Source organism: Diabrotica virgifera, chromosome 4 (genome assembly GCF_917563875.1).
Source record: "Diabrotica virgifera virgifera chromosome 4, PGI_DIABVI_V3a".
Classification (NCBI taxonomy): Eukaryota; Metazoa; Arthropoda; class Insecta; order Coleoptera; family Chrysomelidae; genus Diabrotica; species Diabrotica virgifera.
Genome location: NC_065446.1, coordinates 47391223 through 47414524, shown reverse-complemented (window position 1 = coordinate 47414524; position 23302 = coordinate 47391223). Strand labels below are relative to the sequence as shown.

Below are 23302 nucleotides of genomic sequence, written 5' to 3'. Positions count from 1 at the left end.
TGTAGAAGGGTAGCATGTCACTGGCCCCCCAGGCCAATCTAGACGGGTGGGGGCGATACAAACAAAATAAGGGCGATACAATCCGATACTAACGCAGTACCAACGAACATACCAATCCCGGACCACCATATCGAAAAAGGGGGGATGGCATGTCACCAATCCCTCCAGACAGATTTAAAAGGGTGGAGGCAGTACAAACGAATGAAGAGTGATTCAATCCAGTACTAACGCAGTACAAACGAAATAGCCTATTTTCGACGTTCAGAAGGCAAAGAGTGCAGAGTAGAGGGTAGCATGTCGCTGGCCCCCCAGGCCAATCTAGACGGGTCGGGGCGGTACAAACAAAATAAGGGCAATACAATCCGATACTAACGCAGCACAAACGAACATACCCATCCTGGACCCCGTGATCGAAAAAAGGGATCCCCCTCCAGTCAGATTTAAAAAGGTGGGGCAGTACAAATGGATGAAGGGTGATACAATCCAGTACTAACGCAGTACAAACGAAATAGCCTACTTTCGACGTCAGATGGCAAAAAGTGCAGATTAGAGGGGTAGCAGGTCACTGCCCCCCAGGCCAATCTTGACGGGTGGGGGCAGTACAAACAAAATAAGGGCGATACAATCCGATACTAACGTAGTACAAACAAACATACCCATTCCGGACCCCCATATCAAAAAAGGTGGGGATGGCATGTCACCAGCCCCTCCAGGCAGATTTAAAAAGGTGGAGGCAGTACAAAAGAATGAAGGATGATACAATCCAGTACTAACGCAGTACAAACGAAATAGCCTATTTTCGACTTTCTGAAGGCAAAAAGTGCAGAGTAGAGGGTAGCATGTCACTGGCCCCCCCAGGCCAATCTAGACGGGTGGGGGCAGTACAAACAAAATAAGGACGATACAATCCGATACTAACGCAGTACAAACGAACATACCCATCCCGGACCTTCAGATCGAAAAAGGGGGGGATGGCATGTCACCAGCCCCTCCAGGCAGATTTAAAAGGGTGGGGGCAGTACAAACGAATGAAGGGTGATACAATCCAGTACTAACGCAATACAAACGAATGAACCTTTTTTTGACCCTTAAATCGAAAAAGGGGGGATGGCATGTCACCAGCCCCTCCAGGCAGATTTAAAAGGGTGGGGGCAGTACAAACGAATGAAGAGTGATACAATCCAGTACTAACGCAGTACAAACGAAATAGCCTATTTTCGACTTTCAGAAGGCAAAAAGTGCAGAGTAGAGGGTAGCATGTCACTGGCCCCCCCAGGCCAATCTAGACGGGTGGGGGCAGTACAAACAAAATAAGGACGATACAATCCGATACTAACGCAGTACAAACGAACATACCCATCCCGGACCTTCAGATCGAAAAAGGGGGGGATGGCATGTCACCAACCCCTCCAGGCAGATTTAAAAGGGTGGGGGCAGTACAAACGAATGAAGGGTGATACAATCCAGTACTAACGCAATACAAACGAATGAACCTTTTTTTGACCCTCAAATCGAAAAAGGGGGGGATTTCTGATCGAATTGGTGTTCAAAATATCTCCAACAAATACATGTACCATTTTTCAAATCGGTAGCGTAGAACTACTCCGAGATCCATCTGAGGGTGTAATTTTCCATTCTTCATGGAGAGTGGCTTGCAAGCCTGTTTTTCAGTTTCAAAATGTAATTCGTTACATTTTTGACGAATTTACCAAATTTTACACCCGCGGTGTTACTATAATAGTTTTGGCTAATTTTGTGTCCTTACTCCTAGCATTAATCCTCCCCTGTTTTAAATGTAGAAGGGTAGCATGTCACTGGCCCCCCAGGCCAATCTAGACGGGTGGGGGCGATACAAACAAAATAAGGGCGATACAATCCGATACTAACGCAGTACCAACGAACATACCAATCCCGGACCACCATATCGAAAAAGGGGGGATGGCATGTCACCAATCCCTCCAGACAGATTTAAAAGGGTGGAGGCAGTACAAACGAATGAAGAGTGATTCAATCCAGTACTAACGCAGTACAAACGAAATAGCCTATTTTCGACGTTCAGAAGGCAAAGAGTGCAGAGTAGAGGGTAGCATGTCGCTGGCCCCCCCAGGCCAATCTAGACGTGTCGGGGCGGTACAAACAAAATAAGGGCAATACAATCCGATACTAACGCAGCACAAACGAACATACCCATCCCGGACCCCGTGATCGAAAAAAGGGATCCCCCTCCAGTCAGATTTAAAAGGGTGGGGCAGTACAAATGGATGAAGGGTGATACAATCCAGTACTAACGCAGTACAAACGAAATAGCCTACTTTCGACGTCAGATGGCAAAAAGTGCAGATTAGAGGGGTAGCAGGTCACTGCCCCCCCAGGCCAATCTAGACGGGTGGGGGCAGTACAAACAAAATAAGGGCGATACAATCCGATACTAACGTAGTACAAACAAACATACCCATTCCGGACCCCCATATCAAAAAAGGTGGGGATGGCATGTCACCAGCCCCTCCAGGCAGATTTAAAAAGGTGGAGGCAGTACAAAAGAATGAAGGATGATACAATCCAGTACTAACGCAGTACAAACGAAATAGCCTATTTTCGACTTTCAGAAGGCAAAAAGTGCAGAGTAGAGGGTAGCATGTCACTGGCCCCCCCAGGCCAATCTAGACGGGTGGGGGCAGTACAAACAAAATAAGGACGATACAATCCGATACTAACGCAGTACAAACGAACATACCCATCCCGGACCTTCAGATCGAAAAAGGGGGGGATGGCATGTCACCAGCCCCTCCAGGCAGATTTAAAAGGGTGGGGGCAGTACAAACGAATGAAGGGTGATACAATCCAGTACTAACGCAATACAAACGAATGAACCTTTTTTTGACCCTTAAATCGAAAAAGGGGGGATGGCATGTCACCAGCCCCTCCAGGCAGATTTAAAAGGGTGGGGGCAGTACAAACGAATAAAGAGTGATACAATCCAGTACTAACGCAGTACAAACGAAATAGCCTATTTTCGACTTTCAGAAGGCAAAAAGTGCAGAGTAGAGGGTAGCATGTCACTGGCCCCCCCAGGCCAATCTAGACGGGTGGGGGCAGTACAAACAAAATAAGGACGATACAATCCGATACTAACGCAGTACAAACGAACATACCCATCCCGGACCTTCAGATCGAAAAAGGGGGGGATGGCATGTCACCAACCCCTCCAGGCAGATTTAAAAGGGTGGGGGCAGTACAAACGAATGAAGGGTGATACAATCCAGTACTAACGCAATACAAACGAATGAACCTTTTTTTGACCCTCAAATCGAAAAAGGGGGGGATGGCATGTCACCAGCCCCTCCAGGCAGATTTAAAAGGGTGGGGGCAGTACAAACGAATGAAGGGTGATACAATCCAGTACTAACGCAATACAAACGAATGAGCTTTTTTTTTACCCTCAAATTGAAAAAGGGGGGGCTGGTGACATGGACCTCCCTGCACGATTAGTACGTTGAAATAAGGTTGTTAAGCAGCTTCTAAAAATATAAAAATATACAGAGTGTTACATTAAAAATAAAGCTTATGAACTCTGAACATCAATCCCCCTATACATTTAAATTTATATTTAAAAAGTGCACATTTATATATAAAAATCGACGGGTCTCAGCGTTTTTTACAATTCTTTAAAACAAGGACATAAATATTTTATTCCATAAGTGCCCTCCACACTGTATAATTTTACTTATCTCTCTAAGTTCATGGTGTTCCTTCTTTTATTACTCTGCATTTTTCTCCTCTTTTCCAGTAATGTTTGTGTAATAATAATAAATAATAATAATACAGTTATATTTAAAAAACATTTGGAATAATTAAGGTAATTTAAGATAAATAAAAGAGTTTTTTTACCAAAATCATTAGGAAAGCACTCAACAACAATAATACAATTTTGGATATTTGACACTGACTATAATAAATGTCGGTTAAAAAGATTGTTTTGGCAATATGGATGAACATTTATGAAATACTTATTTTTTTTTATAAAAATTAGTACAGACAGAAGAAAAAGAGTATTATTTTTAAAATCAACTTTTTGGAGATATCTAAAATCAGTTGTTGTTTTTTTATACATATTTTAATCGGACTGTGTTATCTGAAAACCTTATATGAAAGCTTTATGTTAGTAGTTATCTCAGTAGTTACTGGGGAGGTTTTTTATTTTAAATCTCACCCCACCTTGGCGAAACGGGGCAATTATTCCCTTTTGCCTAATTGGACATCGGGTGAATATTTTGGACCACACACGACGTCCTAGAGAAGAGAGCTAGCTATCCTTCGATATAAATAAAATAGTGAACTTTAGGGCAACTTTAGGGAAACATAGAGAGTCTTTATTATACACATCAGGTAGGTACCGTGTTAAAAATTAGTGGGAGAGGTAATTATTGTGAACAGGAGAATACACACGAACTCTTCGCCTTAAGCCATGGTTGAGAACAGTGAGCGACGCAGGGCATACGCGTACAGCAGAATCTGTTGTTCTCGACGCACGGCAGATTTGAGTGAGTCGGTTTGTTAGCATATTCTGTCGCTCTCAAAATAGTTTGAATTTGACGTTTGTTATCACGGAGGGTGTACGTGTACGAAGAAAAATGAATTCTGGAAAAATCTAGGCAATAATTTTATTACTCCTAAAAGAGGATGAGGAAGAAGAGTTGATAATATTAAATTTAAATAAAAGAAATAAAAATGTAAACGTTAGTTCATTTGCAGCCAGCTCAATTTCATATCGCGAAACAATATTCGTCACTTCAGCTTTAATTCTTGCTTTTTCAATCGTAGAAAATTTCGATAATGTGGAAGCAACACTCAAAAAAAAACATGTGTATAGAAGGATCACCTGATTTTTGAGCCAATTTCGATGATATTTCCGACTTTTTAACAAGTTTTTTAATCAAAGCGGTTCGTTGCTCTCGTCCTATTTTTAATTCGCTCATTAATGAGTAATCTCTGTTTTTAGACATTGACTTTTTTTCGGTTAGCAGACTCCTTGTCAGACTAAAATTTCAGAAATTTCTCTTATGTGGAAGTTATTGACCATTTATATTATATTACCATTGCATTAACAAAAATAGTTTCTAAGGAAAAGGACTTAGCAAGTGTATATTTCTGGCTCCTGGAGCCAGGAGTAATAAATCGTGTAATACAATAGTAACAAAAATTAGATGTTCGGTTTCGGTGCAGCATATGGTATCTTTGAAAGGCACTACTGAAAGGTTTATAGTTATACATAGTACCTTTTGTTAAAGGCAGCCTGCTTTTCTCTTTGAATATTTACCCAAAGTATTGACCTGAAAACAGGTCAATTTACAGAACTATGTACATATTTAAAAATACGAAAATAGAATAGGTAATAAGAAATGAGATATTCAAAGCATACATACTATAGTCAGGATTATTGCAGGAAACAGGGCATATTACTCGTTAAGGACCCTACTTAAATCAAAAATACTCTCAAGACCAGCAAAAATAAGAGTATATAAGACAATAATTCGTCCCACAATAACGTACGGAAGCGAAACCTGGACTCTGAATCAGCGGGAAACAACAAAATTACTGGTACTTGAAAGAAAGATACTGCGGACTATCTATGGGCCTTGCAGAGAAGAGACAACAGGAGAATGGAGAACAAGACACAATGATGAACTCCAGACAATATACGGAGATGAAAACATAGTACGCTACATTAAATCAAACAGAATACGATGGGCGGGTCACGTACTAAGATCAAGTGACGAAAGACTTCTAAACGCCACATTCTGGGAAAGGCCCGATGGAAAAAAGTCAGTTGGTCGCCCAAGAAAGAGATGGAAGGACGCAGTAGCCAGCGATCTACGCAACATGGGAGTACAGCAATGGGAAATAGCTGCTCAGAACCGACAACAATGGAGGGAAATAGTAAACGCGGCCAAGACTCACATAGAGTTGTAGAGCCAAATGATGATGATGATGCTGATGATACATACTATAGTGATCAGGGATCTGTAGAATGGCAAAACAAAATTGTGTCACGTGTTTAATAATAACGATATTAACTTTGTTTTGTACCAGCAACGTTGTTTTATTATAATGCATGCTTCAGTTTAATAAATAATAGTAATAATACCAATTAATCTAAATACCAATTAAATACTATCAATTTAATACAAATGACTTTTTGATTTACTTTGTGCAATTAAAAATATGTCAAATCATGTAAACTTATTTTTTTTGCATAAAATTAGTTTACCACCATGTTGTACACTGTGAGTTCAGCTAAACGTTTGCGTCCAAATCAAATCTGAGTTGATTCCAGCGCACAACGTCGACGTACACTGCTGTCGGTCTTCAGAGCGCGCAACTAAGCAGAACCTAACAATCCGTTAACATACAGAAACCATTCTTTTTATTTGGACTGACGTGCGCGGCGTTCGACGGACTGTGAGTTGTGCGTCGCTCACTGTCCTAACAAACCGTGGCTTTGAGCTAGAGTCTGCAAAGGGACTGCGAAAATTGTATTCTTAAACTGTATATTTTCTTGGTTCGTTGAGGGAAAAAAACGCCACTTCACAAAAGAATGGCCACACATGTTTTTCTTAGTTCTTAAGGCTACATGCCTCTTAGATGCTAATAGCAACCACATGTGCGTTATGTTTTGTGCCTACATAACACAAACTTTTGAGAGAACTGAAATATATTTTCAACCCAAATACAGATTTTCCCAAAAAGATTTAAGCGCGATATTTTTACATAAATGCGAACTAATTTAAATGTTATTTTCACAACAGTTACAAAAAGTATATTTAATTTTTATTCCAGGTTTCATATCATGTTGGCCATTGTGGTGTGGTTGGCGTTAACGTGGAGTCTTGCCAGAGCAGTTGTAATTAATGCGGTTTTAGAACCAGAGCTCGAACCAATAGCCGAAGATCCGTACACCTTGAAATGTCACAAGAAACAATACACCTACATGGTAACTCAGTCCGATGAAAACGGCAAACAATGCTGGGATAAGATCTCCGTTACTGCCTGTTGGGGACGTTGCGATTCTAATGAGGTAAGTTTTAGGTTTAAAACAGACGAACCAGTCTGCAGCGCTACTGAGTGGATCCACAAAGTGGCTTAAACAGGCGATTTTGTAGCCCCAATGATTTTGTAATGGACGCCACAGCGGCGAGGATCGGCGACTGTGGTTGGCCACTGTCTGGTTGGCTTGTCTGTAAGATTACTTTTATAGTCCAGTCGGCAGGTTGTGGAAAAGGGGCGTCACGACGAAAAATTCCGAAGTTAATGAAATTTTAGGATGTTGTTTGTACATGTTTACTGATGTCAAATCCAAGTTTTCGACCTCGAGGAGGTTGTGGAAAATTTTTGACGGTCGAAAAACCTCGAAATTTTCAGACTTGTTTCAGTTTGTCACTCTTAACTCTAAAACGGTCAATCCTACGTGAAAAGCTATCATATAGTAATTTAAATACGGCACAATTTCCCGTCGATCAAAAAAAAGTCCGGAATCGGTCTAATAGATAAACTTTTACGGGTGATCAAAAAATGACAATTTTTTCTAATTTTGTTAAAATCTGGCATAACCTCATTTTCAAAGTGCTGTAGCTTTACAGCATCACTCCCAATTGCCTACCCCCCTCCCTAAAAGTTGTAGAGCATCAACAAGAGAGTTCAAAAACCACAAAAATTTTAAAATTGGCCTAATTTTTGAAATTTTAGAACATGTTTTTTTTTAATTGGCTTTTCTCGAAAGTAGCTCCCACCTGGTTTTATGCTTTTCCTGGGGCTTATTCAACCCTATAACCCACAATCGTCTCTGATACCATTTCGTATCGACCTAGGGACGTAATAAGGATTTACCTATGTATGTAGGATTATTGAAGATATATGTATTTAAATCTACCGTATCCATATTATCAGGATATTTCATCGGTCAGGATTTATTATCCTTTAGTAGAAAATATCTGTAGGTATAGGCCAGTGCAAATAGCGTAAAAAAATGGGTCAACTAAGAAATAATCCCGTTGTTCCAATTTTTAATATGTTTTTTGAACTGGTTCCCTAATGTAAAATCTTTTATTCTATCAAACTTACGGTAAAAGATAGAAGGTAATGAATATGCAACATATCTTGCTTTGAGCGAAAAATGCGCCTCTAAAGCTGAAAGAAGGCTGAAAATTTCTTAAATACTTTTTCTTCAATTCTTAATGAAACAAAAACGAATGTATTGATATATAAATAAAAACTGATTGAACATATTTAAGTTGAATTTGTATTTGATACACAAAGTGATTAAAAAAATAAGGTTGCACCTACATTTTGCGGTTTATTGATAGAATTGATAATATATACAAATATAAATACACGTAAATATTATACCGCAGAGTTAACACATTCAGTGCAGGACCCTAAAACCCGATTCATATTTTCAAGTTAATTTAAAACTTCAAACTCCTTACTTTTATTGCATTTATTTAATAAATTCATGTATATTTTATAACGGTTGTCAATATTATTTAATAAATACTACTAAAATCTGACTGATGTTATGACGAAAAGCAAAATAAAATTAAAATAAAATATGAAAAAGGGGTTCGAGGCAGGTTTTGTTTATATTTGATTCAGAGACCACCATCTCCATATAGCTATTTCAGCATCCTTATGCGTCTTCAGTGAAGCTCAGAAAATAAAATAGTTGTAAAAGTTAGTGTTGTTTTGAATAAGAGGAAAATATCCAAAATGTATATGTGAAAAAAAAACTAATTTGATTGGAAATTTTCATTTTATTTGCCAGAAAATAAAAACACTTGAATCAATGGCTATTGTTTATAAAAATTGAACACATTTTAAAGGAATTCCCTGACTAAAAGTTCACTTATCTTTTACAGGTATAAGTTGAAACTGTTTTCTATGCAACAATAGGTTAATCCTTTCAGTAGGCAAATGACCTTTTACTGAATAGTTTTCAGGTGAAAGCAATAAAAGGTAACGGGAAATACGTCAAAAGTATGATTTGGTTGGGTCAATCCTCCCTTCTTTCTCCCTTCACCCTTCCTTTTCCCTCCTCCCTTTCGACCTCGTCCCTTCAGAAGCAAAAACAAATATAAATATTTAGCCAGTTGTGTAGAAGCCTCCCAAAGTATCGGGTCGTATTTATCGTGCCAAGTTTTCTACTTTTACTTGATATCCTTCCAAAACGATCGTTACTATATAGTTATTATTATAGTATATTATAGTAGTGTGTGTACAGTAGTATATAGTTGTTAGTAGTGTAGTGAAGAAAACATGGCCTCAACTTCGTCAACACCTACGAGAGAGGAGTGTTTCATATGCAGATCATCGTTGACAGAGGGTGTGGTGAATCATGTGAAGGTAAGAGGTGTTGCCAAACTTTGATCGCCCGTAAAAGTTTATCTATTGGACCGATTCCGGAATTTTTTTTTGATCGACGGGAAATTGTGCCTTCTTTAAATTACTATATAATAGCTTTTCACGTAGGATTGACCGTTTTAGAGTTATGAGCAACAAACTGAAACAAGTCCGAAGATTTCGAGGTTTTTCGGCCGCCAAAAATTTTCCACAACCTCCTCGAGGTCGAAAACTTGGATTTGACATCACTAAACATGTACAAACAACACCCTAAAATTTCATTAACTTCGGAATTTTTCGTCGCTAAAAGTACTTGCCGACTGGACTATTAATTTACATAAGAATTTACGGCTAATCATCGGAAGCTGCTTTGTGAATCCACAGAGTAGCGCTGCAGAGTGGTTCGTCTGTTTTTGCTCTTATTATAAGTTAAGTATCTATTTAATACAGTTTATCCCAAACCCTTTTTTCATTGCGTCATAGTTTGTCGAATTCGATCCAACGCAAATGACAGAAAAAAAGAACGTCCGTGATTATTATACATAGAACATCGAAAATTATGTGTTCGTTGAATTAAAGCGACTTATACTTGTAGATGTATAATTGATTGACAATTACAGTACTCTAAATAGATAACCAATCCATGATGCGAATAAAGATAACTTGAAACAAAAGTAATCTATCGTGACACTACTTTTACAGTTACATCCGTTAACGGATAAAATGACAATTTGTAATTTTAGGTTAGAAATTTGTAAACGACGTAATAATTTTATGTCATTGGTATATTCGGACCTTGTATAGTGAAATTGTATTTTGTATTTATTCATTTTTTCCTTAATATATTTTTTCTACGAACGTGTTAAAAATGCAATTTTTAGCACTCCATGGGAGCCTTAAAAATGTCACTTTAAAGCACTGGGTGCTATAAAACTTTTAAGGCACTGCAGTTAAAAGTGAAATGTCAAATTTTGAAAGCAAACGTCAAAATATTTATATTTCATTTATTAACATTAAGGCCATCGGTACATAATTCGCAAATATTTTACGGCTATCCCTACTTTTTCTTTCTTTACAGGGAAAATTACGTGTAGTAAAATTCACGCTGGTATGGATATGTAAACATTACTAGAATGTCATTCTACTTGACAATGTCATGATTAACTTTTAAGCGATGGCTTTTGAATGTTCTTGGATAACTGTTATTTGTATAATTGCAAATTATTAATTCAGTTAATAAATGTGAAAATTTTTTCACTAACTATATATTCAGTGATTGTAATAATTTATAAGTACAACAAAAACTAATACTCAATCGAGAAAAGAGGAAAAGTCTTAAAGTGATTTTTTAATAATATATTGTTACTATGGAACGCTTACAATTTTGAAAATCTTTAGCAACAAAATACTTGGATCACAAAATATATTATCCTGATATGTATTCTCTGCTTGGATCTTCCACAAATAATACACAATAAATAACTTTTTATTAAGTTCACGTCTTAAATCAATTATTTATCAAATACACTACATGTATATCAATATTATTTAATCAACAACTCAAAATATTCCCGATGCCATGTCAAATATTTAAAATTGTCACTGATTGTCACTATCTGACTAACAATATGCTGACAATATTAGGTTTGTTCTAGCAAACAGTCAAACTAGTCAGAAACCGTCAGCAAATAGTTGGTCAGTGAGAGAACGTAATACAATCACCAGTGCTATCCCCTCTACTCGCGCTGGTCCACTATTCGCTGATGTTTCAAACCGTTTAAAACTGGTGCTAGAACAAACCTATTATATTCGACTGAGTGCGTTGTAAGACAAAGATAGATTTGGAAAATATTACCACGGACATTGTGTTAATTTTTTTCGAATCCTGAAAAAACCAATAAATATTTTTGAAAAATTTAAACTCAGAATGAAAGACTAAATTATTACCGGCCGAAAAGAGGGCCGAAAGTCCCTTAGAATAAATAAAAAGTTTATTTTGAATGAGATATTTGAAATTAAAAATCACACTAAATTTTCTCTTAGTTTTTCACCCCTGTAACTAATTAAAATAAACATTATAGAAGTTCTCAGGGACTTTAGGCCCTCGCTAATAACGTAATATTTCATTCTGCGTTTAAATTTTTCAAAAATACTTGAAAATACTTCAAAAATGAATCCCCATTGGATAGCATTGCAGCCGAAAATACGTACCCATCCCCTTAATATTAATGCATAGTACAATTTGCGCAATTAAAGAATTTGCGTTTGTAAAAAAAATATTGTATGATATACGTGTTAAAAGTACATTTTTAAGGCACTCATGTGAATTGCAGAATTCGCTTCGCTCATTCTGTAAGCCTTAAAATTGTACGTTTAGCACTTATATCATAAATAACTATTAAATACTTTTAACTATTAAATTTTATATAAACATCCTGGTCTAATTATGTTTATATGGGATTAAGTCACAATAATTTACTGTAATGAATACTACAATCTCGGAGGTTTACACCTCAGATTTTGTTGAACCTCCATCGATTTTCATGAAAATTGGTGAATGGTTAGAGGACATAAGAAACCAAAGTGATATGGTGCCAACTTGCGCTTTTCCCTGGGGTGGATGCTACCCCTTTTGGAGGTTGAAAAAAATATTAATAACAATGACTATTGATTATGTATTTTAGAAAGGAACCACAACTTTAACAGGGTTTTATTGTTTCGTATAATCAATGGACCTCTATATTTGAAAAAACCGCGGAGTGCTACCATTTAAATGGGTGCGTTTTTGAGAAAGGGTTGAATTAGTCCCTAGGCACAGGGCGAATTAGAGTGAGTTTTATGCACATTTAGTGCAAACACGTCTATAGAAAAAGTGTTTCAGGTTAAATTTACTATCGAAATATCACATTTTAAAGTCAAAAACATGTTTTTTACAAAAATATATCCAAAAGAAAAGCAAGAAAAATCATGAAAGATAGCAATTTTGTTTTATGTCCCATAACGTTTTTCCACGGGGATATAGGTATAGGCATTGCTTCACAAAAAAAAACTTCCATCCTTTCTATTTAAACTGGCGTTTGATAGAAGTCCCTGTGATTTATAAGTTTCAAAATATGATTTTTCAAATTTCCCCACTCACAGCGATTTTGGAATATTTTCCTTGTTACTTCGCAAACATTGTTCTGTAAATTTTTCTACGCATCTCTAGGTATACGCAGTGGTACATTTGGTAGAAAGAGATTCAATTACCTTTAAAATGTTCTATTGTAGAAGACCGTATGGCTATATTTATGCAAGATATGGTTTATCAAAATTTTATACTTTTAATGATATTTGATATATTTTACGATTATTTTTAAATTTCTCACTATAACTTTTTTTATTGTATATTTGGGTATATACATTGTGTAATAAAAAGGAAAGCTCATTTTCTTTACTTTAAAATGGTGTACTGTAAAAAATTCTAGGACTATTTTTAAACAAGATATGCTTGTTCAAATTGTGATATAATATACACATGTAATAGTGGGAACCATATGGAAAACTTTTTTAGTATTAATTGTATGAAAAAAAGTTATTCTTTATAAAAGGCTCTGCCTTGTCTGAAACCTAAAATGCAATAATCAGATATCAAATTTTATTAATAATGTACGAGGTATGTTAAAAAATATGAATTTGCTCAGGAGTAAAGTATCTTTATATTTCACAATATCGAAAAATGTTGAAAAATTATTTGAAATTAGAAATTAAATTATAAGGCATATATTCTTCTAATTGAAAAAAGAAATTTAATTTTTTTTTAAATTACGGATACTTTTGGATATCCTACGGATATCTTTTTGGAATACACCATTTTAAAGTAAAGAAAATATGTTGTTTTCTCTTATAGAATGTATATTCCTTAATGTACAAGAAAAAAAGGCATAATGAGAAATTTAAAAAATAATCATAAAAAATATCAAAAATCATTAAAAGAATAAAAGCTTGAAAAAGCAGAACTTGCTTCAAAATAGTCAAGCAACCTTATACAATAGACCATTTTAAAGAAAATTGACTCCTCTTTCTAATAAATGTACCATTGCATATACCTAGAAATGCGTAAAAAAAGTTACAGAACAATGTTTGCGAAATAATGGGGAAAATGGCCCAAAAATGCTGTAAGCGGCGAATTTTGAAAAATCCTATTTCGGAAAATATAAATCATTGAGACTTATATTAAACGTCATTTTAAAGAGAAAGAATGTAAGTTATTTTTTGCTGAAGCCATGTCTATACACATATCCCAGTGGAAAAAAGTTAGGGGCAAAAAACAAAATTTCTTTCTTTCGTGTTGTTTTTTTGGTTTTCTTTTGAATATATTTTTGTAAATAAAAATATTTTTGACTTTATAATGTAATATTTCGATAGCAAATTTAACCTGAAACAATTTTCCTGTAGACGTCTTTGTACCAAAAGTGCATAGCACTCACCCTAATTCACCCTGTGCCTAGGGACTAATTCACCCATTTCTCAAAAACGCACCCATTTAAATGGTAGCACTCCGCGGTTTTTTCAAATCTAGAGGTCCATTGACTATATGAGACAATAAAATCCCGTTAACGTTAAAGTTCCTTTTAGCTCTCTTATTTTGAACATAATCAATAGCCTATCAAGTTTTTACAAAAAATTATGATTACCAAAATTCAATCTAATAAAAAATGAAATGACTTCCTTACTTGAAAAACCTCATATTTAATTTCATATAGGTAATTGAATGTATATTTTTTTTCGGCGAGTACTCAAATCTAAGTATTCAAGCTTAAATATCCGTAAAAAGCATTTTATAAAATATATTTACTAAAAACTTGTCAAAGTACTCAGAAATACCTATCAAATGAGTTTAGGGAGTTGATAGCTTAAAAAGTTATCATAATTAAATAATTTGATCATAAGTAAATAGATTACACAGCTTAACAAAAAACATTTTTTCTTGCTGCCGAAAAAAAATTTACTGATTTTGGTTAACTCATCTGTGCTGATTCCAAAACTACAAATCTTCTCTTTGTATCAGCTCTAGTTTTCGAGATATAACATACTTCTCAAATTCTTAAATATTCTTACATATCTGTATATTCCACCACTATAATTGCAATATGTTTATAAACAAACTTAACAAATTCTAAGCCAAATGCATACTAATGACTTCTAATTAAAGTGTACTTAATTAAAGTGTATCAGAATATACACCAGATCACTGGCGCCTTTTTATCGACAGTTCCAAACGAAGTTTATATATCTACATAATGGCAACAAATATGGAAGTATACCAATTAGGCATTCTACAAAAATGAAAGAAGACTATAAAACAATACCGCTGATGCTAAAAACATAAGTATGGCCAACATCAGTGGGTGATCTGTGTTGATTTTAACCCAGATATTACTGAAACTTTTATTGTTAACATTTTGAATTAATTTCGAATTTTCTTGGAAATTATAGCATATGGAACCAAAAAACACAATCATATATTTTTTTATGACGATACCTGTCAAGTTTTGACATGTTCTTTTAAAAGGACGGTAGGTAGTAGTATACGGTACCAGATATCATATATATTTTATTAGTATCAATTTACAAAGAATGAAATAATTTAAAACAAAATTTTGGATGTAAAGGTATTTTGCACTTTTCACACAAAAACTGGACTTTTTTGTGACAATATCCACATCGCGATTGCTTTTCTTGATAAAGAACCAAGTGGTTAATACCGTCATATCTTGAATTGGCTACCGAATTCGAATTCCGCTTAGAAGGTCCGCGTTTTGTTTCTTTTTTAAAAGTTTCCAAAATATTAGTTGCAATAGATCTTCTAAATTCAAGTTGATCCAGTTTACCGTCTTGAGTTTTGTGAATCTGCCACGCATTTTGAATAGCCATATCAACGCAATGAGCAAAAAGGGGAAAATACCATTTCTTTCCTCTTATGGACACTCGATATAAACTGATGTTCTGGTCACTGCGATCAACGCCGCCCATGAAGTTGTTGTATATTCTAACAATATTTGGTTGAGGAACTTGAATATGTTTTTTCTCTGCTTGTGAAAATCTCTTTACAGAGAAGCAAGGCATTACTGGTACAAAATTGGAAGCAATAGAAACGATATTATTATCATGCCAGCGGCAAACCACTATTCCTGTATTTTTATCAAGACGATACTCGTATTTACCACGTTCAGTTTTTTTCATAATAGATGAACAGGGTAAAGGGCATTTCATGGTGCGATTTTCCCTTACAGTGCCTGTACCAAATATGCCTCTTTGTTTTAGCTCATGCAGTAAATGAATAGAAGTAAAATAATTATCAAAAATAAGATGGAATCGCCTTTGAGGCCATACTTCATTCAATCTGTCTGCATAGGATAGAACTACTGATGCACCCAATCCAAGGACTTTATATTGTTCAGGTATTGTAGTGGAATTACCTTGGTAAGGAGAAAACCAAACTATGTATCCCAGACGAAGGGCTCCTACCCACATTTTGTACCCCCAACGGATTGGTTTTCCCCTGATGAATTGTTTTGTGGGATGGCGACCAAAATACGGAACCATTGCCTCATCTATGCTGTGATGTTGTTCTAAAGGGGAAAATTGTATAAATTTTTTGTTTATTACGTCGAACAGGGGTCGCATCTTGGCAAATCTATCAAATTTATCTAATGACAAGTTATTGCAAACATGCAAAACTTTCATTATGTGGGAAAATCTATCCCTAGATATAGCAGCTACCACCATTGCGTTGTGCGAATCGTCACGATTTTCCCAGTACATGTACCTTTTCGGCACAACCACATAACCACTCAATACAAGAACGCCTATAAAACATCGAATCTCATTTTGAGTAATGTCGTTCAAAAGATTTCTTTGTCCTGCGTAGATGTTAGTGTATTCGATAACCAAATTGATGACTTCATCATCAAAAAACAAATTGAAAATTTCCATCGGCGACTGAGTCATTTTCGGTCCAAATTGAGTTTTCCAGTAAGTACAATCAGGGTGTTGATACAAGTCTCCTTGAATCCAGTGTGCAGATATTCTCTTCTCTAATTGATGGGGCAGCTTTTCCTTGGAAAGAAACAAAGCCAATGGTATATTGTCATCATCCAAATCTTCTTCTGGTAGGCTGGAATTCACAGAATCTTGTGGTAATTCAGTCGCGTTGTCAAAAACAAGTTCTACATCGTTTCTCAACTGACTACCCGGTAAATTATTTATTGTAGTTAGTTCTTCATCGCCGGAGTCGCAATCGGTGACATCATCATTGGCATTTTCTGGGGGAAATATGATCAAACCATCTGGAGGGACTGGGATTTCATCAGAATCAAGCTCTTCTAATAGCTCATGCAATTTGAGAGGCCTCCTGAAACAATACGCACGTTGGTAGTACTAATTACTACCGTCCTTTTAAAAGAACAAAATGAAATCCCAAGCGGCGAGCCTTTGAAACAACGTGACAACTATTCGAGAAAAGAATATACGTACATAAGTCCCTATTATACAATAATCCACATGCCAATGCCGTGAAATAACAGTTTTTTAATTCTAGACTTACCTCCAATTATAAGCATCCATTTCGTAGTCCAAAACCTGGCAATTTACACAGATAACCTCACAATTACAGCATGTGCGAGCACTAAAATCGTTAAAACTTGTCGAATGCTGGCTCTTGAAAACACTCCATCTAGAGCCATCTATCAGTTGGTAGCTGTACTAACCTAAATTACGCATAATTTACACTGCCTTTTAAAAGGACGGTAGTAATATCTGGGTTAAGATGGTGAACTTTCTCCTGGGACAAGGTGGCTATACAAAATATCCTTGTTTCCTGTGTCTTTCGGATAGCAGGGCTAAGGACCAACACTGGAGTAGAAGAAAATGGTGTTCTAGAGATACTATAGTTGAACTAGAAGCTAACGTAGTTAATGAAGCATTGGTCGACCAAGAGAAGATAATATTACCCCCGTTACATATTAAACTAGGGCTGATGAAACAATTTGTAAAGGCTTTAGACCAGAATCGTCCTTATTTTGAATACTTGTCCAGCAAATTCCCTGCACTTAGTAAAGAAAATTGATAGCCGGAATATTTGATGGGCCTCAGATACGCCAACTTATAAAAGATTCGCATTTTACAGAATCTATGACTGAAATTGAATGTAATGCATGGTGCTCTTTTGTGAAAGTTGTGAAAAATTTTCTTGGAAACAATAAATCGAAAAATTACCGGAATATAGTGGAAGAAATGCTTAATAATATTAACAAACACGGTTGTCATATGAGTATTAAAATTCATTACCTCTACAGCCACTTAGACCGTTTTCCAGAAAATCTTGGTGACCTTACTGAGGAACAAGGAGAACGCTTCCACCAAGATATAAAAACCGTGGAAGAGAGGTATCAGGGGAGATGGGACACTCACATGATGGCAAATTACTGCTGGAGTCTTCAAAAAAACCGTACTTTTAAAGCCTTTACAAAAAAATCATATAAAAAGAAGTTTTTGGGTGACGCCGAATAACAGATTTGTGCTGCAATGCTGGTTTGGTTAGATGGAAAGTTAAATTTTATTGGCAGATATATGTGATGATTTTTGTAAGTATATTGTTTTATGTACAATAAATATCTTACTTTTTATTCGAGTTTTGTTTATTTGATGGGTAGCAGCACTTTATTACTACATATTATTGTGTATCAATTTATCAATCAAATATAGAATCAAAACTTTATTAATTTTAATGATAACGCGGGCACATAAATTTGATACACCCTGTATACTGATTTGCAGATATTTATTATAAGTTAGTTTTTAAGAAGTGGGTTATCTTTAATGAGTTTTTTTCCCTGAAAATAAAAGACATTAGGAAAGAAATTGATATGAATAGACAATAATTGTTCAGGGTATTTGGAGATTATAATGGTGCTTTGTTATGCACGAGGCCAAAAGCCACAGGTAATGATATCTTTAGAAAATAATGTAAAAGAAAGCTTGGAATTTTAATCTCTTTTTGTTTAACCCCGAGTAAATTTTGTATTTCCCGAAAGTAATTATTATGATGGTAGGAATATTTTTAAAAGTATGCGTGGGTTTTTTCGAATGAAAAAAAAAGAATGGGGAATAAGAAATGTCTCTGATTAGTTTGGCAATTTGGAATGGGAAGGAGACAAGGTTGAATTTTCAGATAGTTTTGGAAAGAGGATGATTATTATGTGACCGGCATCCCGGAAGAGTAGTCAAAGTTTTCGTGGATAGTTAAAAAGCAAGTACCAGTGGTTGTTTGATAGTGGAGAGTGGAGCTGAAAAGTGGAACGGGAGACAGATCAAATTGAGAAGAATTACCTCTTTGATTCTATATTATTGTGAGAAGGAGAGGAGAGAATTTTGGAGTTGTCTGAATCGAGTACTGGTTAAAAGAGGCCCGGCTCGTTGTTTTTTGGAAAATTAGTGCTGGTATGCTGCTGGATTGAAGCTTGAGAACGGAGAGGGCTTTGATGGGTATCCTAACATAGTCAACAAGGGAGAGCTGTTTGGGTCAAGAGGAGACATCATTGTGAGTGAAGAAAAAGGTCAGTCAATTTATGTGAGAGATTTTTTTATGTTCGAAAACTAAAATTTTGAGTAAAAGCATATCAATTAAGATTCAAATATTTCAAAAATTAAATAGGAAGTATAAGTAATTTTGCGAATACCTAAATTGGTTTGTTTAGCTTGTTATATCAAAGTCATCGGGAAGAAACAGATACATTTTTATTTGAACTAGAATAAATTTAAGTGGTAAAAATTTCATTCGGACAGCTATGTCCACAGGTTTTAATTGATCAATTTTTAGAGTATTGATTTTGATAATAAAAAATATTTCTGTATGTTTATTTATGTATTTCTATTTATTTCCCTTTCCTATTTTTCTCCCGATAAGAATCAACTAAGAGATACTGAAACCACGAGAGAAGATAAGTATAACATAAGATAATTTAGATATTTTTTTGTATAAAAAAAGGCAGCCTGAGATTTTTTCTTACTTTTTTTGTATGATTTGCAACAATGGATAATTAATTGAATTATTAATTGCAGTAATCATATAAAGACTAATTGATATGAAAGTAATAAAAAGCAGATCATAACAATATATTATGTAGGTAGTGCTGCGTTAAATTACCCTATAGGTATGTTAGAAATGTGGTCTGTCGTATTTTCTGAAAACGATCTGATGGAGCAAATCTGGTGGCATTTTTGGATCCAGCAGACTCAAATTACCTAGACCCAGTAAAAAATTTCCGGCAGCAAACTGTGTGTTTATCAGTGTTATCTGATCACTTCGTAATCTGCCATGTTTATTATCTCTGTTTGGTTGGTTCTGATTCTATCGATGACCATTACTTTGGTTTACGGTTTATTTATTTTTAAACCATATTCCGTACTCACTGTAGAGTCTGACAAGGTATATAAGAGAGTCATTAATATTCAGCTGAGCGGGGTGCTATTGTCCGAGTTGTGAAATTATATAAACAAGGGATCATTTCATAGAACAGGTAGATACCTTGTTTATGGAATTTCACAACTCGGACAACATCATCCCGCTCAGTTGAATATTAATGACTCTCTTAGATGGTTTGTTAGACCTTACCCAGCTTATCCATAATTTCATCTTCTCGTTTTAAAGTTTTTCTGGTGAAGACAATATGTATAACAGTGTCATCAGCATGTATTAGTATTATTGATATCATAAATATAAGATGCACATTTATGGTATGTATGTAATTAACCGCAATTGAAAAAAAAATGATGAGAACGTATTTGCAACTAAGTGAAACACATAATTAAGATAAGTTAGCTCAGGGTTGTCCAACTGGCGGCCCGCGGGCCGCATCCGGCCCGCTAGGCTATTTGTTGTGGCCCACGTAAGATTTTCGAAAAGCATATATTTTCTTTAAATGCTGCCACTGTGAAAAAAGATTTTTTAATTTATATTTTATGGTTTAGCAGTGTTTTTACATCACAAGTACTGTACCGCGTGCCGCTTCGCGGACGTGTAACGAACACAATCGTCTTCCACCACTATGAGAACTGCACTGATTACTGCGCATCACAGTTCACGCAGGCCACACCTCCCACTGCTTACCATCCGTCGCCAGCCGCCATCGTGCCAGTGTGTTACTGACACGTAGGCTAGTCGGCTAATCTATTACGTTGCTAGTGAACAGTGAACTTGATTAATTCTTTGTCTTGATTCCTCTTATACAATAATAAGTGTAAAACCAGTAAAACGGAAAATTGATAGTGAGAACAGAATTTACAAAGAAAGTTGGGAGAGTGATTACTTGATTGCTAACAATAATGGAAAGTTGCAGTGCTTAGTGTGCATGAATGTCGTTTCAGTGCCTAAAGAATATAATGTGAGAAGACATTACACAACAGTGCATGAAAATAAGTATGCTACGTACACAAATGAAAGTCGGCGTGCCCTAGTTGCAGATTTGAAGAAAAAGCTTAAACAGCAAACTGGTATGTTCAGTAAAATATTACAATCTCAAACGCATTCTTTGCATGCATCTTATGCCGTGTCGCTTGAGCTAGCAAAGGCAAAAAAACCTTTCACTGATAGCAATTTGATAAAAAAATGTGCTGTTGAAATGGCCAAAGCTTTCGGTGATTCTAAAATGGCGGAGAAATTTGAATCAGTGCCACTTTCACATCAAACCATACAAAGAAGGATTGTTGCTATGGGTGAGCAAGTAGAAAAATCTATGCTTAGCCTGATTAAGAAAAGTTCATATTTCTCACTTTGTTTGGATGAAAGCACTGATCAAACCGATGTTAGTCAGCTGTTAATATTTGTGTGCACTACTTTTGATGATTTTACCAGTAAAGAGGAGTTATTTGATATTTGTCCTCTTTATGGAACAACAAAAGGAAAAGACATCTATGAGGCTGTGAAGAAAACAGTTGACAGAATTGGAGGCCTTGATAAATGTTCAGCCATAGCAACAGACGGGGCCCCATCAATGACAGGTAAAAAAATTGGATTAGTGGGTCTGCTTCGAGAGAATGGTGCCACTTGCCCAATAATTCATTGTATTATACATCAGGGAGCTGTATGTGGAAAATCAGTCAAGGAAGATCAAGTTTTCCAAACCGTGATTAAGATTATAAATATGATTAGAGGTGGAAATCGATCTCTTTTACACATGCAACTTAACCAGTTTCTAGTGGAAACAGAGGCTGAGTATGGAGACTTGCTAATTCACAACCATGTAAGGTGGCTGAGTGTAGGAAAGTGCATGGAACGATTTTTTGCCATAAGGAAGGAAATCCCTGCATTCCTCAACAAATACGTTTCATCTGACACAACTGAACTGGAAGAGAAGTTTAAGGATCCAGAATTCTTAAGACAGTTAGCTTTTATAACAGATCTGACTAATCATTTTAACATGTTAAACTTGAGTCTTCAAGGAAGAAACCAGACGGTTTCAGATTTGATCGGAATGATTAACGGATTCCGGAATAAGCTGAACGTGTTTAAACGTGCTTTGGAAAAGAACAACCTGACACACTTCCCTAGCTGTCTGCAAATAGCAGAAGAATTCAACGGTGAGGAAAATATTGAGTTTTCATCCTGCATTTCACAAATTGAACAAGTTATTGATGAATTTAATACAAGATTTGAAGAAATTGAAAGTCTCAAAAGCAGTGTACTACTTTATAATAACTCTCTTGGAGCAACCATTGATGATCAACCACCCAACTTACAGCTTGAGTTATGTGATCTTCAAGCAGACATGTTCCTAATCACCAGACAAGAAAACGGACCTGAATTTTTCAAATTATTGTCAAATGAAAAATTCCCAAACCTGCGAGATTTTGGACTGAAAATGACGTCAATGTTCGGAAGCACATATACATGTGAAAGTGCCTTTTCCTCCATGAAATACATAAAAAACAAAAACAGAAACAACCTTACCGATTCTTCCTTACGTCATCTTAGGAGACTGTCTACAACTGAACTGGAGGTGGACATTTCTTCATTGGTGGATGAAGCCGATCGACCACAGTCCTCACACTAATTGGATACATCTTTTTCGTTGCTTTTGCAATGTTTGTCTTGATTATTGAAAAGTGTTTTCAATAAATTTGCCGTTTATAAAAAAATGTAGTTGTTGAGCAATAAAAGAAATAATACTCTTTTTTGTTTTAATTATTTTTATACCTCACTTTATTTTGTTATTACTTGTAACAAAATTATTATATGGCCCGCGACAACATCAAAGGTTTTAGTTTTGGCCCTTGAGGCATTGCAAGTTAGACACCCCTGACTTAGCTCGTGCCGATATCAGGTACTAAGATTAGTTCATTAATTAGAAAACCTAATTATATTTATTAAAAGAACAGCTTGCGGTCATAAAGGTAAAAACGTAGTTAATACAAAATAAAAACGTCTGTAATATTACGAGAATATAAGCAAATACAGCTACCCACCTGTTTTTTTATTTGTAAGTCATGTTTCATTAAAGCCAACTTTTATAACTAGACAAGACGAAATGCTCCTGTTCGTTCAGGAACATATTGCCATGAGATTCTTTTGTATAATCACTCTCATGAGATACCCTAGAAATAGGTCGCTCATGCGAGAAGTGGTCATAATTTATGTAAATCATTGTTTTTAAACAAATTGTAAAAAATTTTACCTACTCTATCTCATATTATTTACCTATAAGTTTTTAGTTTGTGAAAACTGCCACTAAGTCATTATAGATAGCAGTACGTGAAGAGTTTAAAGTGTGCGTGAAGTAACAATGTATTTTAATAGTGTAGGAAACAGAGGTTGAACCTCACAAACTGGACACAAGTCCGGTTTTATTTTTTTCTGGGGACTAATTTG

At 35.7% G+C, this 23302-nt stretch overlaps 1 protein-coding gene across 3 annotated transcripts in view; it reads left to right on the top strand.

Annotated features, from left to right (window-relative positions):
• Positions 1-23302, top strand: part of LOC114333029 (thyrostimulin beta-5 subunit-like) — a 150836-nt gene that overhangs the window by 82604 nt on the left and 44930 nt on the right. For all 3 annotated transcript variants that reach the window (XM_050649101.1, XM_050649102.1, XM_050649100.1), the window contains one exon: positions 6838-7075. In XM_050649101.1, coding sequence (XP_050505058.1) covers positions 6848-7075 — 228 coding nt within the window. In that variant the 5' untranslated portion in view covers positions 6838-6847. The remainder of the gene's footprint in view (positions 1-6837; positions 7076-23302) is intronic.